Source organism: Cynocephalus volans, chromosome 1 (genome assembly GCF_027409185.1).
Source record: "Cynocephalus volans isolate mCynVol1 chromosome 1, mCynVol1.pri, whole genome shotgun sequence".
Lineage (NCBI taxonomy): Eukaryota > Metazoa > Chordata > Mammalia > Dermoptera > Cynocephalidae > Cynocephalus > Cynocephalus volans.
Window position 1 is genome coordinate 2895001 of NC_084460.1, and position 25784 is coordinate 2920784.

Genomic DNA, 25784 nt, shown 5'->3' on the forward strand with positions numbered 1-25784 from the left:
TCTTGGACTTTTAGGGAGATAATGAGGTGCTCAGCAGCTCCTCAGCTAAGGTGGATGACTCTGGCTGAGGTCACTGGTGCTTGGGGCCATATCCTGTACTCCCCAAAGAAGGCACTGGGGTGTTCTACAGCTCCTCAGCTAAGGTGTGTGACATTGGGCAAGGTTGCTGTGGCCACGGGTGGGACTCTGCGCCCCAAGAGAGATGCTGGAGTGCTCTGCAGTTGCTCAGCTGGAGTGGACCACTCTGGGCAAGGCCATTGTCATTGTGGGCACACTGTTGTGCCACCAAGAGAGATACTGGGGCACTTTGCAGCTTTAGCATTGAAATGGGCTGTTCTGGGTGGGGCTGCTTGAGTTGTGGGCAGGGCTCTGTACTCTTAAGAGAGTCACTGGGTTGCTCTGCAGCACCACTGTTGGAGTGGGTCACTCTGGGTGAGGCTGCTGCAGTCATGGGTGTGCTTTATGCCCCCAAGAAAAATGGTGGGTCTCTCTGTAGCTCCTTGGCTGGAGTGTGCCACTCTGGGAAGGATTACCGTGGTTGTGGGCAGGACTGTGCACCCCCAGGAGAGATGCTGAGGCTTTCTGTAGCTGCTCATCTGAAGTGGGCCACTCTGGGCAAGGCCACTGCTGTTGTGGGCAGGCCTTTATGCCCCTAAGGGAGACATTGGATGATTCTGCAGCTCCTCAGCTGGAGTATGCTACCCTACACAGGGTCACCGAGGTTGTGGGTAGGCCCCTGTGCCTCCAAGGGAGATGTTGGGTCACTTTGCAGCTCCTTGACTGGAGTGGGCCACTCTGGGCATGGTCTCCAGGGTCATGGATAGGCCCCCCACACCAACAAGAGAGATACTGGGTCATTCTGCATCTCCTTAGCTAGAGTGGGCTACTCCACGCAAGGTCATTGGGGTTGTGAGCAGGCACCTATGCCTCCAAGAGAGATTCTGGGTCTCTCTGGAGCTCCCTTGCTGGGATGGGTAGTTGTGGGAGGGTTCACTGGAGCTGCAGACAGGGCTCTGTGCCTGTGAGAGAGACATGCAGGCACTCCACAGTTTCCTAGCTGGAGTACATGGCTCTGGGCAGGTTTGCTGGAGCTGTGGAGGGACTCATTGCCTCTGTGAGAGATGAACAGGTGCTCCACTGAAGGGGGCAATGCTGCAGGCAGTGGCAGAAGGCCCCAGTTGGTGAGCTCTCTGGCTCCGGAATGTGCACAAACTGACTCCCTCTGTCTTGAGCGTGGCCTCCACACTGCGCTGGACCACCTGTTCCCAGGGTGCAGGATGCTGCATGGGCTCAGGTGATGTGGGGGCCTCAGGGTTGTGGAGATGGCGGGGCTATTGGGCCCCAGGGCAAAATGCACCCAGGTGTTGGCTCTGATCCCAAAATGGCGAATGCTGTGGCAGCCCAGGATCCAAGGAGTGGGGCGGGCCTCAGCACGAACTCCTTCCCTGGATTAATGCAGTCATGTGGCTCCTAGCAGCTCCCCACACTGAATTCACAAACTGCAAGGGCTGTGCAGCTCATTTGTAGCTTGAACTGCAGGATTCTGCAGCACAGCTCTCTTACCTTTCCCATGAACGCAGAAATTCCTTCTGGGCTGTGTGTGTGTGTGTGTGTGTGTGTGTGTGTGTGTGTGTGTGTGTGTGTGTGTGTGTGTGTGTGTGTGTGTGTGTGATAATTTTTATTGAAAACTGGATATTTTAGGTAACATATTGTAGCAACTGTAGATAATAATTCCTATTATTGGGTTGGTTGTTTGGTTATTTGTTTATCTTTAGTGACTTGGCTAAACTAATTCTATAAATCTGTCTCCTTTACAGTGTGCAGCTTGATATCCCTGCTCAGATTTTCCCCCTTGTTTTTTTCTCTTAGCCTGACTACTTAGGTGGTACTCCTAGATTGCCATAGACCACTTACTCGTCAAAAGTTGTGCTTAAGTCCCCTTAGGGAGTCGATTTCTACTCCTGGCTGTTGGATGTGTGAGTTGTTTAGAGGCTGCTGTCACAGTTGCGGGAGTTTACATTTATTTGTCCTACTGTTAGCTAAGTACTAGTAGCGTGGAGGTTCCCTCCTGGATTGCTACTGAGAGGGCCAAAACTTGGGCATGCACAGTCTTCCAGACCACCAAGGATATTTAATTTTGGCTTCATAGGAGTTGTCCCTGGGTCAGAGTAGTTCAGTCAGTGTTTGGTCAGAAGTTGTGTGTAGGCCCTTTGTGCCAGTTAAGTTCCCACCCTGTGTTGGTGGGTATGTGTGCCACTTAGGAAATGTTTCCAAGTCTGCCTCATGTCATGCTTTGATCATTCTTGACTTTAAAGTTTGACTGTGATCCCAGGAGGGCTCTTCTTGGCTATCTCTGGTTTTCTGTATTAAACCTCTGCCTGCTCAGCCATTCTTCTTGCTTCATCCTTGCTTTCCTTAATTGTTTTTCATCAAGATCTCCATTGTTTTCAATAATGCCCTTAGTCGTGGGATTCTCTACTCTCTGTTCCAAATAAAGTCAGTCCCCTCAGGCAGAGTTGTGGAGCTCTTTGTCCTTATGGCATGCCTCTCCCCCAGGCAGAATCCCTGTGCCACTGCACCTGGAGCTGGGGGTGGGAGCCCTTTCTTTTCAGGGTGACCCCACTCTTTGAGTGGGCAGTGGGTCTGGTCTTCTCGGCTTGCTGCTCTTGGCATGAAACCTCCAACCTAGGGGCAAACTGGGGCGGTGGCAATCAGAGTGCAGTATTCTCAGTCTGCGGGACCTAGAATAGACCTTCCACCATATGAATGGAGGCTAGGTAGGGGAAGGGAGACTGGTCGTCTGTCATCTAACCAGTGACTTCTTCTGCACCTCTGGGCTGAAGAGAATGAGAAACACCATCAGCCTGCCCTTCCTAGGGTAAAACTAGCCGCAGTGTGGGAACTGGAGGGAGAGGGATCCCCTGTGTTTTGACTGCACGTGCCAGGGGTTGAACTTCCATACAGAACTGAGGGAATGGGGGTCACCGTGCAGACCATGATTCGAATGCTAATGACTCTCACCTGTTTTGAGATTTAGTAAATATTCTTGAATGAATGTTTCTCCAAATGCTGTATGTCCTTATGACAATTTCCAGAATCTTTAAATGTTTGTTGTAAAAATAATTTTCACCAGTTAAGATGTGGTTTTGCTGGGGAGTGGGTCCACTGAACTTACTCTGTTATTTTGCAAGTTCTGCCCCATTTTTAAGACTTTAATGTCAGGTTTTGATCTTCTTTATATAGAGGCAAGGAAGTTTTCAATACCAAGTATGATTTCCTCAAGGTATTATGTTTATACTAACAAAATAAATGATACTTTGTTGTAGTAATCTAATCAGAAAACTTGTATCTAATCTGGAAGGTAGCGTTATTTTCTTTATATAGACCAGGATTTTAACTTTCAACTCATTTTTCACACAGCCTTTCAATGTGAAGATCCAGGCTGACTGTTCCCAGCTCTGTCAATATTCTCTTTAGAATACAGAGCATTATAGACAGGTTCCACCAGTACACCCATTGCACTTGAAAATTTCCTAAATGTTTTGCCACTTTATACTAGCTTTTTTTTCCTTTCACAGCCTGCTGTGCTGTAAGTGCTGTTATCTTGCAGTTAAAAACAGGAGGCAGAATATGGCATTGTGACTGAAATAATTCATTCATCTAACGTTTATTAAATGCCTACCCCATGGCTGATAACTTGTACATGTTATTTTTATTACCTATAAATGTGTTCTAAGCTAGAGCCATTACTGCTACAGTTATAGTCTTTTAAGATATTAATTTAAACTTGACTGACTCTTTGAACCTCTTTATACAAAATAGCCATTCCTTTGGAGAGAAAACTTACTGTAGAAAATTGTAAGGTTTAGTCTCATAAAATGAATCTTTTGAAAGAAAGCCAGAGTATCAGTGAAGTGAAGCAATTAAATTAGGCTCTTGCAACAGAGGAGAGAAGGAATGACTATCTGTATGTGAAGATGAGGCAGTGGGCGTTGTAACTTAGGGCAGAACCGATATTCAGGAGGCCTTGGGTGTTTCTGTAATGTCTTTTCTACTGCTAACTGTGATTCTGGACAAAATAATTGTATTATTCTCTGCTTTGGTTTTTTCTTGACTTTACCTGAAAAATAATTACTTCTCTCTCTTGCCTATTGGGTTGTGAAGGAACAAAATACTGTAAATTGCCAAAGAATTTTGTAAAATTTGAAGTGAGATCATAGGTACAGAGTTATGTAGCACAACACACACATATTCTATTTTCCGTTTGCTTTTCTAACAGAGAAAAGATAGAACTCATAAGCCAAATTTTTATCTTAACTATTAGCTTCAATGTCATCTTTCCAAAATTTCCTAGTTATTTTTAGAAGAAAAGCTAAATTTAGGTCACCCTTGCTTTCTCTCTCTCTCACAGTGAAATGGCCAGATGATGTGAGCAATAATAGAAGGAAGAAACAGGAGTGTGAATAGATGACTGTACAACTGATCTTAAATTTTAAATCATTTTCTTCTTTATCTGGTTAAACTATGTAAGGTAAATAGCGGGGCTTTGTTGGGAAAATAGAATAGTTTGGTCAGGGCCCTCACCTTGCGTCTGGTTGGGTGTGGTTTTAGCACATCCTTTGGAAGCAAATTGTGTGTGTGTGTGTGTGTGTGTGAGTGTGGAGTTAGTGCACATGCAGGCCAATGTATCTTTTTAGTTTTGTTGCTATTCTTGTGTTCTTCAGAGAGAGGAAGAGAGAGAGAATGTGTTTTAGTGAAGCAGGTGGGTGGGCTATATGCTTTCCAACCTATGGCTCCAAGGACCTTTTGGCCAGTTACCTAGCTCATAGAACTGTGTGTAAGGGGTGAGGTGACCCAGCCTGGCATGTGAGGGGTCTGGGGACCCAGCCTGGCATGTGAAGGGTTTGCGACCCAGTCTGTGAATGGACTTGAGGGGTCTGTGGGCTCCAGACCCAGCCTTAGCTCAACAATCAGCCCAGTTGGTACAGGATTACCAGCAGGTAAAAGAGCCTGACAACTGGCATAGTCGTGGAGCTAGACAATTGGCATCACGAACAGGATTAAGAGCACTACAGTTGGCTCTGTGAGCAGGATTCCAGACATTTGCCTTAGCTATAGCCCCTGGCACAGCAATTGGCAATGTCGGCAGGATTCCAACAGTAGCCACACAGTCCTAAACCTGAAACTTTTGATCCTAAGGTGTTCTGTTTTTCATATCTTAGCAGCCAGTCAACTTTAAAACATGAAGGAAAAGAAACAAAAAGTAATTATAAAGCATAATTATAAATCATTCGTTGGTGTTCCAAACATGAATAAAAAATAGCAAGCCCCTCCGCTGAGCTTAGGCACTGCCTGCGGCACTGTCTCAGTCATTTGTGACAGCAATCCTGAGAGAGGGGCCTTCAAGTTTTCACTTTGTGGAGAGGAGACTGGGGCCTAGACAAGGTAATGGAGACTTATCCCAGGCTACACAGCTTTTAGAAACAGGATGGACATTTTATAAGATGAAATTGTGAACAAATATTTTCCAAATTACCTAGTAGTACATATTCCTTGGAAAAAAATTAAAAATACAGCGAATTAAATTTTTTAACAAATTACCAATAACTTTATATGTTTGTATGTATGTATATGATTACACAGAGAGAGAGAGAGAGAGAGAATCTGAAAGATACACAGTAAATTGATAGCATTGGTAAACCCTAGAGAAATAAGGTGAGAAGATACCAGGAATAGAAGTAATGGTCAAAAACACTTTTAACTTTATCTTGAATTTTATGATTTCTTTGGCAGGAGAATGTTTTCATGTATTATTTGTGCAAATTTAAATCGATAATTTTAAAACCTTTATGAATGAAGGCAGGAACCCAAATTCAGCATTAAGTTTAATCTTCTTTGACTGCCTGTTTGTCCTCTTTCGAGTGACTTCTTCATCACAATAACTGCCCAAAAGTGTTTGAATCTTTTCAAAGACAATGTGTACATGAGTTAATTGGTATAGTCAAAATTATAAAATGGTAGATAACAAAGTATAAGGGTATACGTGGTGGTTAAGTGCACAGATCCTAGAGCCAGATAGCCTAGGTATGAATCTTCACTTCCCCATTGCATAGCCTCTCTGTGCCTCAGTGTCCTCATTTATAAATTTAGGGCATTACTAGTACCTATCTTAAATAAGTTGTTGTAAAGCCTAAATGAGTTATTATTTGTATAGTACCTACAATAGCATTTGGCACATAAGAGTTATATAAGAGTTAACTATTATTATCATCCTAACCCTTAGAAAAAACTATAGCAGATTGTTGTATATACATCCATACTTTTTTTAAGTGTGTGTGTACATATACTCATATATACACATAGATTCATGTGGGTAAATATAGATGTATTTTTACTAAAATTGGATTATACTATTTGTGTGTCATTAAATGAAATAATGACTGTTTAAAACAAAAATCGGATGCATTTGATCTTAACTAGTTGTGATGGCATGGATCCTTTTGACAAATAATGAGAACATATGATAAAACAGAAATTTCTTAGGGCTCTTCTGAAAGGGCTATACTGAAGTGCTCATAGATACTGATGTAGCTTACTTAAATGGTTGAATGGGCATCGATATACCCTAAGACGATGATTATTTGCCTGATTTGTTAAGCAGTGATACTCAACATTTTAAAATGTTTATCTTCAGAGCCAATATGCACAACAGAATGCTGTTTTTAAAGAGTTGCTATGTGAAAGACACTTGGAATACAGTTCTTTGTAAAGAAGTAAAATGATCTGTAAAAAGAACATTGATTATTAATAGAATTATTTCTTCCTCTGCCTCTTTCTGGCTTTTCAGGAGATGTTTCACAAAGCAGAAGAATGCTTTTCCAAAGCAACAGATAGTGAAGTGGATGACATGGACACGTCAGACACCCAGTGGGGCTGGTTTTACTTGGCAGAATGTGGGAAGTGGCACATGTTTCAGGTATCTCCTTTCCTTGAACTTAGCAGAAGGAGTTTAGATTCCACTTAGCATCACCTTGTTAATGCATGAAATGAGTATGAATGCAGAACTTGAAAGAAATCAAACATTAAGGAAATCAAATAACTTAATTAAAAGAAAAGGTAGAAATTCTTCTAGTTCTTTTCCTTTTCTTTTCCCCAGGTTTCCACAAACATTTATTTAGAAGAAGCAGTGTGTGTTTACTGTGTGTACAGAGGGCGAATGTGACTGAGAGTTGCGTGGTATCAGTACATCTGAGCAACTGCAAGTTTGAGTGCACAAAGAGAAAGGGAAGAACAAGTCCATACTAAGCACCTTCTGTACGTTAGGTATTATGTTAGGTGTTGTACATATATCTTATCCTTTATCCTCACAGCAACTCAGAAGCAGATGTGAACACTGTCTTACAGTCAAAGAAAGTGAAATTCGGAAGAGATAACATAATTTGTCCAGGGTCACACAGCTAGTTCAGTTGAGGTTTGAATTCATACTCAAAAACCTGCAGTCTTTTTTTTTTTTTAAACCTTATCTAGCTATTTAAAGATTTAATTTGAGCCATTTATAAAGTGTAATTATTGAAATAGTTTGTAAAAATTGTAATAATTGAGAAAAAGAGACTATAACTAGTTGTTGATGGGAACTACGACCAGTTGTTTCTTTGCTGGAAATTTTTCCTTAAACTATTTTCAATATGTTGGCTTAGTTGTGGTCCTTCCTGTGTGTTGGGAACTAGAATAGGTGATTAGGAAGTTTCCCTCATCCCTATATTCTCTGTCTCTGTGACCACAGTACCACCTCTGTAGCCAAGTCAATAATGTGAACAGCTGATAAATGAAACTTTCTGGTTTGTCTTAAAGCCGGACACCAACATTCAGTGTTCAGTTAGCAGTGAAGATATCGAAAAAAGCTTCAAAACAAACCCTTGTGGCTCCATTTCTTTTACTACTTCCAAATTCAGCTACAAGATAGACTTTGCAGGTATGTTTTTTTCCCTAATAGTTGTGTGTTTTTAGTATATTGATATAGTAAAATCTACAACTCTGAAGATCAGGATTAGTTGACATATTTGCCAACAGTGAAGTAAATCCTTTTTGTTACACACAAAAATACCTTTATAAAAACTCAAGATTTAAAATCTTCTCGAGCAACATTGCCTGTTATAAAGGCAAGTTTATATGCTTATATGTATTAATGTATGTGGAGATTATCATGTATTTTGAGTTCATGTAGTGATTGTCTTCTAAAGAACACAAAACACTTTATAGCTATTATTTTATTCATCGCCCCATCAGTCTTTTGAAATAGGTAGAAACTTTTTTATTTTAAGGATCAAACTGAGCCATGAAATGAGAATGACTTTCATGATAGTTTCAAGACCACAGTTTAGCTGCATGACCTTTCTCTTGGTGTATTTGCCAGAAAACTGTTTCTCTAATGGACATTGCCTTCTGCCATCTTCTGATTCAATGGTCTCTCTCACAGATTAGCCAGCTAATCCCACTTTGGATTTCATCCATGATATGCGGGTATGCATTTAGATACCCCATGAAAAACCTGTTGGGTTCAGGCCCTTAAGTTTCAAGCTGCTAACGTGAGCTGTTTATTGCTTAGAAGCAAACAAGACCTGAGTGGGGAGGCTTTCTTAATAAAAATGCATTTTGTTTGCTACGACACCTTACTTCTCTAGCTGTTCATTCCCAGTTTCTGTGCATTGTGTCTTTATGACACTGTTAGTAGTGTGTTGTGGTTGGTTAGGGTGGTGAAAACTTAGGAAGTTTCCTTGAATGAGTGAAGGCCCAGAAATGGTGAAGGGGATTTGATACAACCAAATATCTAATGATTATCGCCCCACCAATTTTTCAATTTTTCTTGCCTTTTTTTATTATTATCAAGAGTTAAAAAGTTAAAACCGTTAGATTCTTACTCCTGACTAACTATAACTTCTTTTTTTTTTTAATATTAGGCAGATAGGCTGCCTTTATGGGGGTCCTGATATTTGTTTTTCTGCTGCAGTCTAGGCAGAGATGTCTGGTAGACATTTTTAGTCATGTGTACATGTGTTATTTTTGAAGCAGTACTGAAACAGAACTATACACATAGACATCAGCCTTCATGTAGAGGATGAAGTTTGGGAAGGCATTTGGTAGATAGTACAGCAAGCCACGTGTTTTTGAAAGAATATTATCTAGCAAACTGTATTTTTTGGAAGTTTCCTGTCAGAAAATGCCGTTTATTAGAAAATATTTTTATCAAAAATAGGAGTCACATATACTAATAACTCAAGTTCCCCAACCCTCTATATAATGATACTGTTTCAAAGGTTAGGTATTAGTGTTTCACATGTACTATTTGCAGTTATTAGCGCCACTCAAGTTCTCTCTATAAAAATGGTGAAAAGTAAACTCAAAATGAGATGGTTTAAGAAGATGGCACTGCGGATTTTGCTCCATGTGCTAAAATGATCTTGCTTTTCCCCTGAACAGTGTAATACCAGTGTGTGCAGAGTCGGGAGAATACAGTAAAGGCAGAACACACTGTATATTAGCATTTGCCTGGGTGGGCGAACCCCTTTATTTTAGAATGGAATGATGTCAGTTAGACAAGATAAACTGACTAGAATCTTCCATTAAGATTTACTACTTAACTTTGTGGGAATGAAGAAATGTACTTGGTAAATATTGCCATTGCTGAGGCATAGATGAAAGAAGAAAATGATACCTTTAGTTAATTAGTGTTTGATCACTAAATCTTTTATATAAGTATTATTGGGTCTAGCCAGGTTTTCTATTTTTTTGATTTAGGTATACAATTTAAAGAGAAGGCAAGAAATGTACAAATTTTTGAAATTCTGTGGGTTGTACAAGTTTTATAATGGTAATGTAAATTTATCTTTTATCACTTCTCTTTTATCATTTTTACAATTTTTGGAGAAATCAAAGTACATTTTCCACTTAATAAACCAGCCAGAAGATTTAGTACTATAATTTCTTTCTCTTTCTAGTACTCTTAACTTTCCTAAGTTTAGAGCTCTTATATTTTAGTGTCAGTTTTACCTAAATGTAATATAGAAAAGAATAGAAACTGCATCCTGAGCAGTGTATGAAATTAGCATCTTTATGTGTGAGCTTAGATCAAACAGTGAAGCTGTGCTCCCCTGAATAGCATCTTTATGACATGGCAAGTAGATGTGTGGTAAAGTATCCTTAATATGCTATGCTGGTCAGCCACTCCCAAAGCTCCATTATACTGATCATCATGTCATGTGACTAGTAATCTTCATGACACTTTATATCATGGTACGTTTCTCTGACGTATCTAATACCTTTGTCTTTGTATACAGAAATGAAGCAAATGAATCTCATCACTGGAAAACAGCGCTTAATAAAAAGAGCCCCCTTTTCTATCAGTGCTTTCAGGTACTGTAAAGAGAATGGGGTAGAAAGGGTGGGGTTTTCCTCTCCCTTCTCTTTCCTACTATTTTACAGAAATATAAATAGACCAAAAATGTTTGGGTAGGTCATTTAATGATCATAATATTGATCTTTTAAATATTTAATCTCTTTTTTGATGACAAAATAGCAATATTATTATTGCTATTTCCTTTTCTTTTATTATTTTCCTTTCTCCTTGTATATTATGTTTCTGCAGTTCTTTAGAAGTGTTTGCATGGTAGTTGCAAAATGCCTATGGGTCTCAGTTATAAATCCTTAAAATAACCCACTGAGGTAGGTTTGAATTGTTAACTTGGAAATGCAAGGGCACTTCAAAAAGTTTGTGGGAAAATAGAATTAAAAGATAATACAAATCTTTTCATGAACTTTTTGAAGACCCTGGATATCCTCACAGAGCCATGCCATTATTTGAGCCATAAATCCTAGAAAATTGCCCACTTTGTCTCTATTTCCATTGGTCCCAACTGGTCGACTACTGAAAGTAACTTCAAACGGAGCAACTAAATTAGAGCTAAGGAAGATGGTGGCACAATGGGACTATATAGTACAGCTGCCTGCTCCCTGGATCCAGGCTGCAATTTTCCTTCTTGCTCTCTCTGAATATAGTCTGAAAAAAGAGGTATAAATGCCAAGAGAGAATAAGTATTTGTTATTCATGCGAATGGAACTGAAGGGAAAAATCTTAGAGCATTTCTCCTGTTTTCTGTAATGATTCCTCAAGCAACTATTTAAATTCCTTCTGTTCAAAGAATTTAAAAAGAAACTAAAAAAAAAAAAAATGATGGCATGTGAATTGTAGGTAATGTTCATTTACCCCCAAGGAGATATTTTGAAAGGATTAAGTCAAGAAAGAAACAATGTAAGTTTCTATCAGTTTATTTCTCAAGACTTTTGACCTATATTTTAGCATCATGATTTAAAAGTTATTCAAGTACTTATAAATGGATGCTCTAGTAATTCTGTGAAATATAGAGAATACTGTTTCCTTACCAGCTACATCTCCACATTCTTCAGAACAAGGGATATAAAAAAGGAATTGCTTATCTTCAAAGCATGTGCAACCTGGGGGAAAAATGAGACATAGTAATGGAAAATGTGATTGCCGTGGTATGTTGTTATATCTGGTATGCTTTGGTGGGGGAAGAAGTACATGAGGGGGTCAAGCACTTTGTCCTGTCACAAATTATACAAACCCTAGAGCAAAGACAGGAGAGGGAGAGAATTAACGCAATGGAGGACAATAAGCAAGATAATAAAAGGAAAGGAATAGTTAGGTAGGATGCAGTAGAGTGATGAAGATCAGTAGGAGCTGATAGAAATGTTTATTTGTTTATTGTGAGAATATATTGAGTATTTGTTACATGCAAAGCACATAATACATGCTTCTTGTAGGGAAGGAGTTAATTAAGGATATGGGCTACACAAAAATAACAAAAAAATGTTTTCCATAGCTAAAAGGTACTTTTGGCAAAGTGAGAAAAAATTAGGAAAATATTTTTACTCGTTATTACAGGTGAAGGGCTAATCTCTGTATTATATAAAGTACTTCTAGGACTCTCTAAGTAAAGGACCAATGTGGACAAAGAATTTGAACAGTTCATATAACTTCATTCATAAATAAGAGGAATACAAATTAAATCATACTATTTCTTTACGATGAGATTGACAGAATTCAAAAGTTTGACAACACACCACACACATTTTTGGAGAGGTTGTTGGCATTCCCTTCATTTGTGGTGAGAATGTCAATAAGTACAGCCTTTGAGGACAGCATTTGGGTGGTTTTTGTCAAAATTATGAATAAATATATCCTTTGACCCAGAAATTCCATTTCAAAGATGTTATTCTGCAAATAGACTAATGTACATGTAAAATGACAAATGCACAGACATGTTCTTTGCAGCATTCTTAATATAGTAGCAAAAAGTTGAAGACAAGCTAAATATCATCAATAGGGGACTGGTTAAATAAATTATAGTATATTCATACAATGGAATTCTATGCCTCTTTAAAATAGAAGGCACTCATTCATTCAGCAAGTATTTATTGAGTGTCTACCATGTGCCAGGTTCTGTTTAGGCTCTGGGAATGAGGATACTCTATGTACTGATATGGAAAGATCTCTGAGAATATATTAAGTTTAAAAACAAAAAGAACAGGTGCAAAAAATGTATGCTTTAATGCTACCATTTGTGTGGAGGGATAAGCTTGGCTTGTATTAACCTAAAGAAGTTCTGAAAGAATACCCCAAATTAAAATGGGTTTCAAAAGAGTAAGTTAAAGATAGGTTTGAAATTTTTGGAAACTCCAAAATTTCCAAAAAACAAGACAGAATTAAAGAACTGTTTTTGAAATTTTGATGTTGTAGGGATGGATATTTTCCATCAAAGTTCACAATTCAACACCTAAAAATTAGCACACAGTAGACATTTAAAAAATATTTTTAAATAAATCAAGAGCTACACTTAATTGCACTTGTCACAATACTCTGAATGTGAAAAGTCAGCTGTGGAGAAAAGGCTAAATCACTGACACTAATTATAATTAGCTTCTAATATTTTGTTTTGTCTTTTGCTGTTTAAAGTTATATCTGTGAAAACGAGGCTATCCCTATGCCACCACATTGGGAGAATGTGAATACTGACATACCCTATCAGGTAAGAGCAGAACTGACTAACTCTACTGTGGAAGAAATTGGAAAGAACCCTAATAAAACTATTCAAACTTCTTTTTCCAGCTTATTCCTCTGCACAATCAAACACATGAATATAATGAAGTTGCTGGTCTCTTTGGGAAAACAATGGATCGCAACCGAATTAAAAGAATTCAGAGAATTCAAAACCTAGACTTATGGGAGTTCTTTTGTAGGTGAGACATTTCTAATCTGAACCTTCTCCTTACCTAAGCACAGATGTTTAATTGTATTAATGTTCAGTGGTATAGAAGTGCTATGTTTTTCTCTCTTGCCATATTTTGCCCTGTCTCTCAGCGCTCTTCTTCAGCACCCTCAAGGAGTGGCAGAGAGAGGCTCTGAAAGTAAATGCCAGGCTTTGTTTGCAGTATTGTGATGCGAGAAGCCCTCTTCCCTTTCAAGGTTTAGAACTGTGCTTGTCTGAAGTCAGAGTTACAAGAGAATCTCTGGAGCTATTTAGCTTTGTTGATATGACTTCATTGGCTCAGCCTTTTATGTTGAAATCTCTGGAAACATTGAATTTTTTTTTTAACAATCACACTATCTTGCCTGTAGCCATTTGCTTGTTTTATTTTAAAGAACACTTTAAAACATACCTTCAGATTTCCTGCTTAACCCAAAGTTTATGCTGTAGATTTAAAATTTCAATTCATTACTAGATTTAGGTTGGAAATGACCCATTGGATTGCTCAGTATGCACTTAACCTAAAAATAAAGCCCATTAACAGAAAACTTAGAAGTATTGTCCAGATTAACCTGTTGTGCTGTATCATTTTTATACCAACCTATACTTAAAATAAGTGATTTTTTATTTTTAATTAATATTTGTGGAAGAGTTGATTTCTAATATTTTTTTAATTTTTTAATTCAGAAAAATTTCAAATACACACACAAGCAGAGGGTCTAATATAATGAACCCCATGCTGGTTCATTTATCAAGATTCACTACACATAATCTATCTCTTTTTTTGTTGTTATTGTTGTTGCTAAAATATTTTAAAGCAAGCTCCAGACCATAACTTATTTCATTTCTATATACTCATACTTGAGAATTAGGCTGACTTTTGTTTGGTAATGGTACATGGAATATTTTCACAGTTCTGACTAGTTAGTATATGGCCTGAATAAGGGACTTTCAGCTTTTGTTCTTTATAGTCTTGAGTCTTTGGACCAAACCAACTTTTATTTCTGACAGTAACTGAGATTAAATGAGTTTAGAAGGTTTTATTTAGTGTTTGTTTAGATGATTGTCTCATAGAAGAAGGTAGAAGCCTCTACCCTCTTTGATTTTATTCTCTCGGTGAATAAAGTATGTTTTTCTAAAATGGTCTGGTGAAAACTTAATTTGTTATTCTTAATCAGGCCTCTGAAGTGGAGTTCATATTGGTTTCCCTCATAATTTGAGTCCTCAATTAAATCCTAGTGGTAAAAGTATACCAGTGAATCTCCAAAACATTTAACACTAAGGATTTCACTGAAAACAGTTTTACTCTGGTAAAAACTGCATTGATTTCATACATCAGCCTTTAGAAATTTATGGCAGTAAATGAACCTGCCACCTGCCATAACAGTACAAAATACTGAGTCTCATTGTAAGGGCTGCCTGTCATTTTGTCATCTTCCTGAAGAACTCAAATAACTTAGTCGATCTCATTGTCACATAACCTATGACTCACCATATAGGTATTCAGGCCCTCGTGAGTTTATGGGCATCAGTTTCACACTGCTCAGGCCTTTCTTGCTTCCCTTCCTTCATCAAGTAAACATATTTGAGCACATACTTTGTAACAGGCACTATTCTAGGCACTTGGGATATAATGGTGTGCAGGACCGTGGCATAGACAAGGAGCCAAGCCATTGCAACACAGAAACGTAAGGGTGAGCACATGACATCATAGAGCACAAAGTGAAGGCATCAGTCCACTCTCATCAACAAAATTAGGGTGTGTGTTGTGAAGTGGGGAGTGCTTTTTTTAAAATTGGAATGTTTACTACCTTTTCTATTGGCAGCAGTGAAAATCACTAGAAATTGTACTTTTTTCTTTTCAAATCATCTACATTAATACTGTATTTTTTTCAAGTAATTGGTATAGGAAATAAAATTCAGTTTTAAAATCCTCAAAACACTTAGGTATCAAAGATAGAAATACTAACTTTTTTCCATTAGTGATGAAAATAAACAGGAGATCTAGTTTAATCAAGATCTGATATTTATAAATGGTAAGTATTTAACTGATCAAAAGATTAATAAGCATAATTAAAGTAGAAAATATCATTTATGCATTTTCTAAAGATCATTATAGTAGTTATATTTCCAGGAAAACCAACAATTCTCAGATCCAATATGAAATAATGGGATTTAGGCAAACACTCTCAGTATCACTTTTATTTAATATGCACTACATTACATGTACATGATACAGGTTAGGGAAGTTTATGAATGTGTGCATTAAAGACAGGTCAGACTGGTACTGTGGCCAAACGTGCACTGAGCCAATTAGGATGTTAAAGTTCTTTATACTTAATGGTTTCCATGAAAATAAATGCAGAAGCAGAAATGTGTACACATCCCAAAGCATCCTCTTCGTTTGTTTTCCTGAGCTTTCTTTGCATTCCGTTTTTCTTTTGCCTTTTCTACCAGTAATATTAACTGGTGGTGTTCTGCTAAAGTCTTTAACATTCCATAATGAAAGGCATATAATTATGTTTCCTTCTGATATTTTCGATCTTGTATCTTTTTAATTTCTGTACTTTAATAAGCATCCAAGTTTTGGCAACTTCTGACTGAATAGTATTTAACATATTATTGCCTTGATCTATATCCGCGGGTTCCTTCTCTGCAAGTTGTTTTTGTGACTCTGCTATCTCGTGTTCATATATCATTTTTCTGTGAGACACAATGGCCATTAAGTTAAATGGAATTTTGCCTCCACTGTACTTTTGTATCCTTTTTTTCTATGACTGGCCTCACTGTGCTGATCCAGTCATCTTGATTGCATGCACCTAAGTCAATCGGTCCTCCTCTTCATTCATCTAATTCATAGAGTCTTCCATCAACAGGAATATAACTGACAAAGTGAAAAGTATCTTCTTTTGCTGATGTCTATGCATCAAACTCACACATTTGCTGCCTGGCGAAACTGTTGTATACTTGTCAAATCACATCTAAATTGCTCAGTGCCAAACCCTTCATTGCTGCTTCAAATCTTTGTGAAAATTCTTTAAAAACTCTAATCGTGTCTCTCCTAATTGGACACCTAGATGAGTACAGTTTAATAACACACTTACTATAGTTTGAGTAGCACAAGCATTATTAATTACTTGCTTGGCAAAAAATACCATGTCAAGTCTGGAGTCATGAATCACAGAGCCTGCTAGTTCTTCTCCTGGCTGCCACTTGAAAAGAAAAATTACCCATGAACTGGCTTTAATTTTTCCAAATTCTCAGGCTCTAAACTCCATATATCTTCTACTTGGGCTCCTTGGCACTCAAATCCTTAAGCTCAGTGAAGACCCAGGGTCGCTTTTCGTGGGGTGCCACTCCCTGGCACTGCCTATCATGCCCTGGCCACACGACCCACTCCACCTCTTGCTCTTGGCAGCCCTGCACCAGCTGTTGCCAGCCACTGGAGAGGGGAGTGTGAAGGAGCACTTTCTAAAGCAGGTGTCACTTAACCTAGACACAGGGTAGGGCAAGGACATCCCAGGCATGGGGAACAGCATGAGCCAAAGTTTGGATACAAGAGGGAATATAGAAAATTAGAGAATTTGGAATATAATAGAAATTAGGATGTACCGTAGGAGAGGAGACTGGAAAGGTAGTCATGAGGCAGAGCATGCAGGAGTTTGTAGCTGAACCACTGGGGTGGTTGTGTGATTTTCTTCAGTAGCCTTAGTTGAGTTGAATGGATCCAGAGTGGAAGTCAGTCAGAGAGTTAGCAGTGGCCAGACCATGCAGGCCCTTATATGCTAAACTAAGGGGTTTGGGATTTTTTCTGGTACAGTAGAAAGCCATTTAGGACTCTAAGCAAGAGGGTGATGGATCTTGTTTTCATTTTAGAAAACTAATTCATCAGGCCATACTGTGGAGAAGGGTTTAAAGCAGTGATTCTTAACTTGGAGTGATTTTGCCCATCAGGGGATATCTGGTAATGACTGAAGACACTTTTGATTGTCATGTGATGGGGTAGGGGGTGCTACTGGCATCTACTGCATAGAGGCCAGGGATGTCAAACATCCTACAATGCATAAGACAGCCTCCCCACAACAAAGAATTATGCAGCCCAAAATATCAATAGTGGTGAAGTTGAGAAACCCTGATTGAAAGGGATCACATTTGAAGCAGAGAGACCAGTTTAGGAAATTGTTTCAGTAATTAAACTGAGACACATTGGGTGGCCTGAACCGAAGTGGTGTCTGCTGTTTTGGAGCAAAGAAGACAGTTTTGAGATATTAAAGATGTAGAATGATAGGGCTTGGTGCTTGATTTAACGTGTGCAGTGGGGTGGGTAAAGGAGACAGCAAGGATAACTCTCAAGTTTCTAGCTTGTTTTAATTGACTAAAGGAATATGGGTAGGAACAGGTCTTGGTCTTTAGGGATGATGGGAAGGGAGTAGTGGTTGATAGATAGCAGCTGATACATGGATCAGACGCTAAGGAGAGTGATATAGACGAGAGACAAAGATTTTGGAGTTGTTAGAATATGTGAGGTAATGACTAGGGACCAAACTCTGAAAGGGATGAACAGAGGAAGAAAAAACCCAAGGAAGAAAACTAAGAAGTATCAACCACAGAAAGTGGAAGAAAATCAGTGGAATGTGGTGTGGGGTCACAGAAGCTAGAGGAGGAAAGTGATTTATGCAAGCAGGTGTCCTCCACAGGATCACATCCTTTGGATTTTGCAATAAGAAGGTCATTGGTAACCTCGATGAAAGCAATGTTGGTAGACACTATATATATTGTGTACACAGCAAATGTCGACTTCTTTTTCAGAAAGGCGGTGAAGAGGATGAGAAGTGTGAGAAGATAGGTAACGGGGAGTTGGGGAGAGTGTTGTTGTTTTATTTGTTATGTTAGGTTTTTTTAATTTAATGATGAGAGAGACATGAGCATTGTAATTGGAAAGAACCTATAGAGAAGGAGAATTTAAAAGACAGGAGGAAGAGGGGAAGGGTAATTGGTGGATTAAAGCTCTAAAGAGGTGTGATGGGGTGGAATTCAGAGAACATGTGTCAGGAAGGAGATAGACAAGGGAGGTCCAGTTATGTTTATAGATCAGCAGAGGTAGGGTATGAAGAGAGGAGTCAGGTGAGGGAGTTCCTTCCTAATACATTCAGTTTCCTTGGTGAAATAAGAAGTCAAGTCACCTGCAGAGAATGCAGTGTTAGAGAGGTGTGAATAAGAAGGAAGGAAAAAGGGAAAGGGAGGACTTGGAATGGCCACTGTGGGAAATGGGGGAGAAAGAGCTAAGTCGGGAACCATAGGATTTCCATCTGCCTTGAGGTTTTAGCTGAAGTTGGTGTATGTGTATTTGTAGTAGAAACCATGGGATGTTGTTTGATGTACTTCAGCAATACAAACATAAGAGCAAATGGGGAGATGGTTGTATTGATCCAGGGTTGAGAAGGATAAGACAGCAAGGAAGTAAGAGCAGTGAAAGGTGCTTCTCCTCAAGAATGTGGATTTAGATCAGAGATTCTCAAACAGAGCTGCATGTCCAGAGCACTATGGAGCTCTTTAATAAGTAGCGATATCTGTCACCTATCCCAGATCTACTGAATCAGAACCCAGATGTTTTATTTTTTATTTTTATTTTTAAAAAGTTCTACAAGTGATTCTGTTGTTATCAGGATGGAGCACCACTGGTTTAAACCTAGGCAAACATTTCAATCCAGATATTCCTGGATTGAAATGAAGATATTCCTGCTCCACTGCAGAGCATGCAGTGGAGATATTGAAGATATTCCTGCTCTACTGCAGAGCATGCAGCATACACAATTTAGCTCTCTTGGCACTCTAGGTTCTAAGAGAATGCAAAATTTGAGACTTCTTTGAGAAGCTGGTGCCCTAGCACTTTCAGTAAGTTCAGAAATGCATGTGGGTTTGGGCAAAGGTGGGCAGGGTTGTGAAAAATGTAGTGTAGTCCTATGACTTTACTTGCAGTTTTAACTGAAGTTCATTCAGGAGGCCCTGGAGCTCAACTTTAGCCTTTCTGGAACACAACCACAGTCATAGCCTCTGAGTGTCTACATATCATGGGTACCTCAGTAGTGTGCACTAGAGTAAACCATGCTGTGGAGGGTATGAAGTTTTAACCACCCTGCCTGGCTCTGCCTTCAGCTGGTATATATGTTCTGTCCAATCCAGTAATAAAGCAGTTTTTTCAGTGCCTGCCAATGCCTCTACTTCAGGCTCTTTAACCCACAGTTTGTTTATAATATCTAAGAGAGACTCGAGTGAATTTTCTAACCAAAGTTCATTCTAATCTGTGCCTGAAAAGTAGTGATAAGTGAATATCCTAATTTTTAGAGTGGATTCTTGTCATTACAGACCATGAAGTTTGACATTAGAAGGATGTGTATTAAACAAATGCTTACTTCGAAAAAACCAATGTAGATTCACTAATGCCAAACTAACTATGGGATAACCATAGGAGAGGATGGGTAAACCCTTTAGACAATCTACTTGATTTCTATAAAGTAGTTGAGAAAGTTTCTTATGATGGAGAAATGTATGCCAGGTCTTATGCAAAGAATAACTTAAATGGTATCCATGCTTTCTTCTTGAGTCCTTCAACAGTTTTATCAAGAACGTGGGTGAAAATGCAGAAGTCTTGCTTATCGCACTTGTGAAAGATTCAAAACTAGAAGGGGTAGCTTATTTGTTATGTGAGTGAATCAGGAGTCAGAAAGACCTCAGAAGATTGAAACTGTGGGTCAAAACAAATATTATCTTTTATTTTTAAAAAATATCTGTTTTTCTTAGTTATAAAAGGAACAAATGTTCATTTAAAAAATGATAGTACATAAAGTTCTGAAAAAGAGAGTTAGTATAATTCGTTCTTACTGAAAACATGCTTTTTGTGACGTAAATATTTGCTTAATATACATACTTCTAATGTCATGGTCTGAAAAGACCATAGCCAGTAGATCAAAGCATATACATTTAAATTTTGATACACTTTGCCAAATGACTCTTGAGAAAGGTGGTGTACATTTTCATTTCTATCATCATTTAAATGTAAGTATCCATTCGCCCACATATTCATTAAGCTGGATGTTGTTTATAAAATCTATCTGAGACATAGATATTTTACTTTATTATTTAATGTTTACTTTTAAAATTGTAGTATCAAGTGAAGCTTAACAGAAATAAATCTACTACAACATTAGGTTTATAAATCAGTTGTGCAAAAACAGCAAGAAAGGATAAGTATGGTTTTAAAAGTCCTGGGAGTTTTAATTATACATTTCTGTAAGCAGTTCAATGCCTCTGCTACAAAAACGAACTCAGTGGTGCCAGTAAAGTCGGCACTGTCTGATATCTGGACACAGTTTCTGTTTCTTACCAACACTGATAAACTAGATGGTATCCAGCAGGTTCTTGTTAATAAAGACTGTCTGGGATGGAGAAAGGCCTGGAAGCTATCGTATATGAGGAATAGTTGAGGGAAAGGTGTATGTTTAACCTAGAGAAGAAAGCCGCAGTAGGTGTTCATGGTTATTTTTGGATATTTTCAGAGTTGTTTTATATGAGTGATTTGAATTGTTCTCTGTTTGGAAGAAAATAAGACCAGTCAGTGGAAGTAATGGGAAGGCAGATTTTGGTTCACTGCTGGGATGGATGTGCTATCTAACAACTACAGCTGATCACAGATAGGTCATGCTGTCCTGCAAAGCACGAGCACTTGACACTGAAATGGACTGAAGCAGGAATAGCTAGCTATCAGACACTTAAGTGGGAGGTTCTTTTTAATTTTTCAAACATCTTTTTAATGAAATATTTCCAAAATAAAAATGTACCAAATAGTTTACAGACACCCGTGTACCTGCCAGTCAAATTTAACATGTAATGATTGTCTCATTTTCTTCATCTTCGCATCTAGTTTTAAAAGATACAAACATTACAGATACAGGTGCAGTGTTTGCCCCATCTCCATCCTCCTGTCCTCCTTTCCTCCTGAGGTTGGTGCAATGCCTTTTTGTTCATATTTTTATATTTTTACTACCTATAGTAGTAAATACAGTGCATGGTATTATTTTGAGCTGCATATCTTTTTGTAACATTCTTTTTACATTCAACATTATTTTTCAAGATTTACCATGTTAATGCACGTAGATCTAGGTCATTGCTTTTAACTTTTTTGTATAAATATGTAATTATGTATTTATTTCTCTGTGAAAGAATTTTAGGCTGTTTTTAGTTTTGGGTTTTTTTCTGTTATAATCCTTTTATGTCTTAAAAGAGAGTTGTCCATAGGGAAGAGAGTTAAACTGGATGGTTTCATGTGCCTTCCAGCCATAAGGTTCAAAATTCAGTACAATTCAACCAACATTTTCTAGTCTCAGGATAAAAAGAGTAAGATGTGGTTCCTGCTCAAGGAACTCAGTGTCTAAAGATTCTAAAGTTTGTATTATTTATTTGCTTATGGTCCCATTTTTAGGTATCTGTAAAGCTTGTATCTAAATCATGCCTTTAGGTTTAGGCAATCAATTACCTTTATTATGATGGCACATAGTCTGGGATAACTACAATTTTTGATATAACTTTTAACCTTAAGTCTCAATGTTAACTAATAATTTTTGATGGGAAGATTTATGTGTCCAAGAGCATTTGAAATTATTTCTTTTCCAGAGCTGCTTTGTCCACTTATGATTTATCTTGAAGTATTTTCTGTTTCACCCTTTCTATTGAACTTTGCTCCTTAAAAAGCTAATAAATGCTACTTATAGTATATTTCTATGTGTGCTTTTGTTATGTCTACATGTATTATGTTTTTAGGAAAAAGGCTCAGCTAAAGAAAAAAAGAGGTGTTCCTCAGATTAATGAACAAATGCTGTTTCATGGCACCAGCAGTGAATTTGTGGAAGCAATTTGCATTCATAACTTCGATTGGAGAATAAATGGTATACATGGTGCTCTCTTTGGAAAAGGTAATTATCAGAACTCCATGTCCAATTTGAGTCCTAGGAGAGAGTTTCCTCTTTGTAGAGATTACTGATTTTTTATAATTCAGGGGTTTGGTAATCACTAAGGTAAAAGTTACCATACTAGGTTCCAGGCACACCCTCAGAGTTTCTGAGCCACAGAATAGTCACTTTTTACATGTATAAGTTGGAAGAATCTTAATAGTCTTACACCTTTACCAGTTTAAATAGATCCACAAGTCCCAATCGAGATAAGGCATCATGTCCACATTAGCCAATTTCTGCATTATATTTGATTTCCATGTGTAAGTTCTTTCTGTATATAAGCCTACACACTAAACTGCTTTATGGCAAATATATAAAGAATGATAAAACAAATTAATTATATTGTGCACTGGTATAGGTACTAGTGTTTTTGTTTTGTTTTGTTTTTTAGAAAATGATAGGTAAGAATATTAATGAGCAATAAGGAATAATGGGGGAATACCTTACCTTATTTCTAATGTTGTGAAAGGCCAAGTTCTCCAATCTGTGTCCACTACTGAAGCAAATTAAGGAGAGATGTGAGGGAAAAGGTAAGGGATGGACATTTATTTTTCTGGTCCTTACTTTGTACCTTACCTCCAGCAAGAGAACTGACTACCACTTAGAATGAGGATATGCTACATTTTGAAAAAGTAAATTAATGTTTAAAAGAACTACTGAACTACTACCGTTTATTTAACAGTAAGAGGATCAGAAAAGTGTTACATAATTCCCATCAATATTGGGTGAATATGAGACTTTACAATTCATTTCCAAAATTTTTTAGAGTAAGTTTTCCCTTGATGTCAATTTCTCATGACTACCATTTCAGAAGAGTTGGCTGCTTCATTGAGTTTTCATATTTAGTCAGTGAACCATGAAACTTTCCCTTTGGAGTACTCAGATATGAATAGCATCACACTGTCAGAGAAATCTTTTCCTGTATATGGGGTGCTATAATTTCCAGAAATATTATTGAATTGTTACTCTATCATAGAAATATGGTTTCTTGGGGTTTGAAATAATCTTTGTAGACAGGTAGTTTTCATTGTGCTCTCCAGTGCTTCACTGGATGTTGGACAAGGGTAGTGAGGTGAGAAAGTGGTAGAGGAAACAGAAATGGGAGGGAGGACCAAGCAGTAAGAACTCAGGTCTTGCCACACTTTTAATACAGAACAGTTTTTATCTGTTTTATTTATTGGGTTTCTTTGTAAGATTTCTTTTGAAAATAGAAGTCTGGGAGTGACATTTTGGTTGGGGTGGTGGGGGTGTGGTGAGGACTGGTCTATACTAGCAAATCTATCCCTATGGTCGTCTGCACCACAGCTGTCCATAACAGATGGATTTCCATTCGTTTCTAAAGGTCTGCAGATGAGGAAGTCCCATATCTGTTTTTGTTACACCATTCCACGTGTCTATTTTCCTGACAATTAGGATGTTTTTGCTTGTGTTCAGAATATTCTTAGGAGTAATCTTGGCTTTTTTTTTTTTTTTTTTTTTTGGTCCTTTTTGTTTAAGGAACCTATTTTGCTAGAGATGCTGCTTACTCCAGTCGCTTCTGCAAAGATGACATAAAGCACGGAAACACATTCCAAATTCATGGTGTCAGCTTGCAACAGCGGCATCTACTTAGAACATATAAATCTATGTTTCTTGCTCGAGTGCTAATTGGAGATTACATAAACGGAGACTCCAAATACATGCGACCTCCTTCCAAAGACGGGAGCTATGTAAATTTATATGACAGCTGTGTGGATGATACCTGGAATCCAAAGATCTTTGTGGTTTTTGATGCCAACCAAATCTATCCTGAGTACTTGATACACTTTCATTGATTTCACTTCCAAATCTCAGTGATCAAGGAAATTCTATTCTTTTTTGCAGGAATATTTGCTCTCCTGTCATCCAGCCACTAAATGTTAATTATCTGATACTTTTTGAAACCAATACGAAAAAAAAAGTGGCCTCCATATAAAAATACATTCTGACTTTAAGGTTGGTTTTTTGTTGTTTTGTTTTTGTCTGTTACTCATAGTCTTTGTTAAAAATAGATACCATTGCCATTTTAACATATAGGGATGAAAGATATTCAAAATTGAATCAGCTGAATCTCAACACGGTCATTCAGAGTCTTTAAAGTTTACATGCGTGTTATCAGGATAAATGATTTTAGTTCAAGTAGACTTATTTATACATATGTTCAAAAAATAAAAATATCGACATGAATTTGTCCCTTTAGAGGAATCGATCCTTTGTAAATTGAATTCTGGTATTATGAGGTCCAGCAATCAACACGTTGCTTTGTTGATCTTCTGAAGGGGAGATTTAAAACTCTGGAAAAGTCTGAGTACCTTGAGAGAAACCAGAAACAAGAAAATTATTTGCAGTGCTGGCAAACAAGCCAGAAGGAGAAAATAGAGCGCCCCACTTGCCGTTGCCTTAGCATAGCAGGCTGCAGCTTCAGACTCACTCCCGTCACTGTCTTCACCTCCTGCATCGGAACTGACAGCACTGCAGACTGAGATCGGCCTACAGTTCATCCACCAGACTCTTGAATTCTTGCACCAAGACTTGCTATGTAAGATGTTTATTGCATCTCCGAAGTGAAACTTTTCTTTATTATTCAAAACATTTATTTCTTTTTGTTTTAGAGTCGCTACAATGGTCACTTCTAAGATGTTTATATCTGCTCCCCTATGACACATACACATTCAACAATGATTTCTAAACTTCATATTTCTAAGTTGTGTTTTGAATCCATTTTGTATTTTGAGTCCATTTTGAATCATTGCAGAAAGCACAGGATGCTTGGGATGACTTTGGTTTATCCTTTTGAGTAGCAATTGACAGTCTACTGACTCTCTTGAAAAGTTAGATACAATTCATACTCAGGTTTCATGGAAGTTTGTTTACCTAGTTCCATCTGTTTCTCTATGCTATTGTAAGGAAGAATAAGTAATATTGGAACAGATTCCTGCCCCTCAGGGTATTCTAGCAAAGGCAAGACAACAATTTGTTAGGGATGTTCTATAGAAGTTCAAGTATCAGATGGGGAATTGCCCGTATAATTGTTCAGTCTTTATTGGCTGAGAATTAGTGAACACAATTTAACTTTTCAAAAAAAAATTCTTGTTAAGTGTCCATACCTATATTCACTTCAGTCATTTCAATTGGGAAGGCACGAAGAAATAATAAAAGTAGAGTATAGAAGGATTAGGGATGGCATTTCTTTTCTTTTTTTTTTTTTTCTTTTTTGTGACCGGTAAGGGGATAGCAACCCTTGGCTTGGTGTTGCCCACACCGCGCTCAGCCAGTGAGCGCACTGGAGGGATGGCATTTCTTAAAGTGCCATATATCCCCAGATTTTTGTTACAGCCCTGAATACATATAATTGTGCAGTGGAAAGTAGGTAGTACACAGGAACTTGCATGTACAAAACTTTGAAACAAAGTGGCAACAAAGATTCTTGACTGAG

The 25784-nt window shown here is 38.0% G+C and overlaps 1 protein-coding gene and 1 pseudogene across 4 annotated transcripts in view; one reads left to right on the plus strand and one right to left on the minus strand.

Annotated features, from left to right (window-relative positions):
• PARP11 (poly(ADP-ribose) polymerase family member 11) overlaps positions 1-24292 on the plus strand; it is a 67033-nt gene extending 42741 nt beyond the window's left edge. For 3 of the 4 annotated variants that reach the window (XM_063110443.1, XM_063110460.1, XM_063110452.1), the window contains exons 2-8: positions 6848-6976; positions 7852-7972; positions 10335-10410; positions 13031-13103; positions 13184-13314; positions 22140-22291; positions 23828-24292. In XM_063110443.1, the coding sequence (XP_062966513.1) occupies positions 6848-6976; positions 7852-7972; positions 10335-10410; positions 13031-13103; positions 13184-13314; positions 22140-22291; positions 23828-24144 (999 nt within the window). In that variant the 3' untranslated portion in view covers positions 24145-24292. Of the gene's footprint in view, positions 1-6847; positions 6977-7851; positions 7973-10334; positions 10411-13030; positions 13104-13183; positions 13315-22139; positions 22292-23827 lie in introns of those variants that run through there. The other variant, XM_063110469.1, reaches the window with a different exon arrangement.
• On the minus strand, positions 15660-16699 carry LOC134373315 (ubiquitin carboxyl-terminal hydrolase isozyme L5-like; annotated as a pseudogene).
• Positions 24293-25784: the final 1492 nt, after the last annotated feature.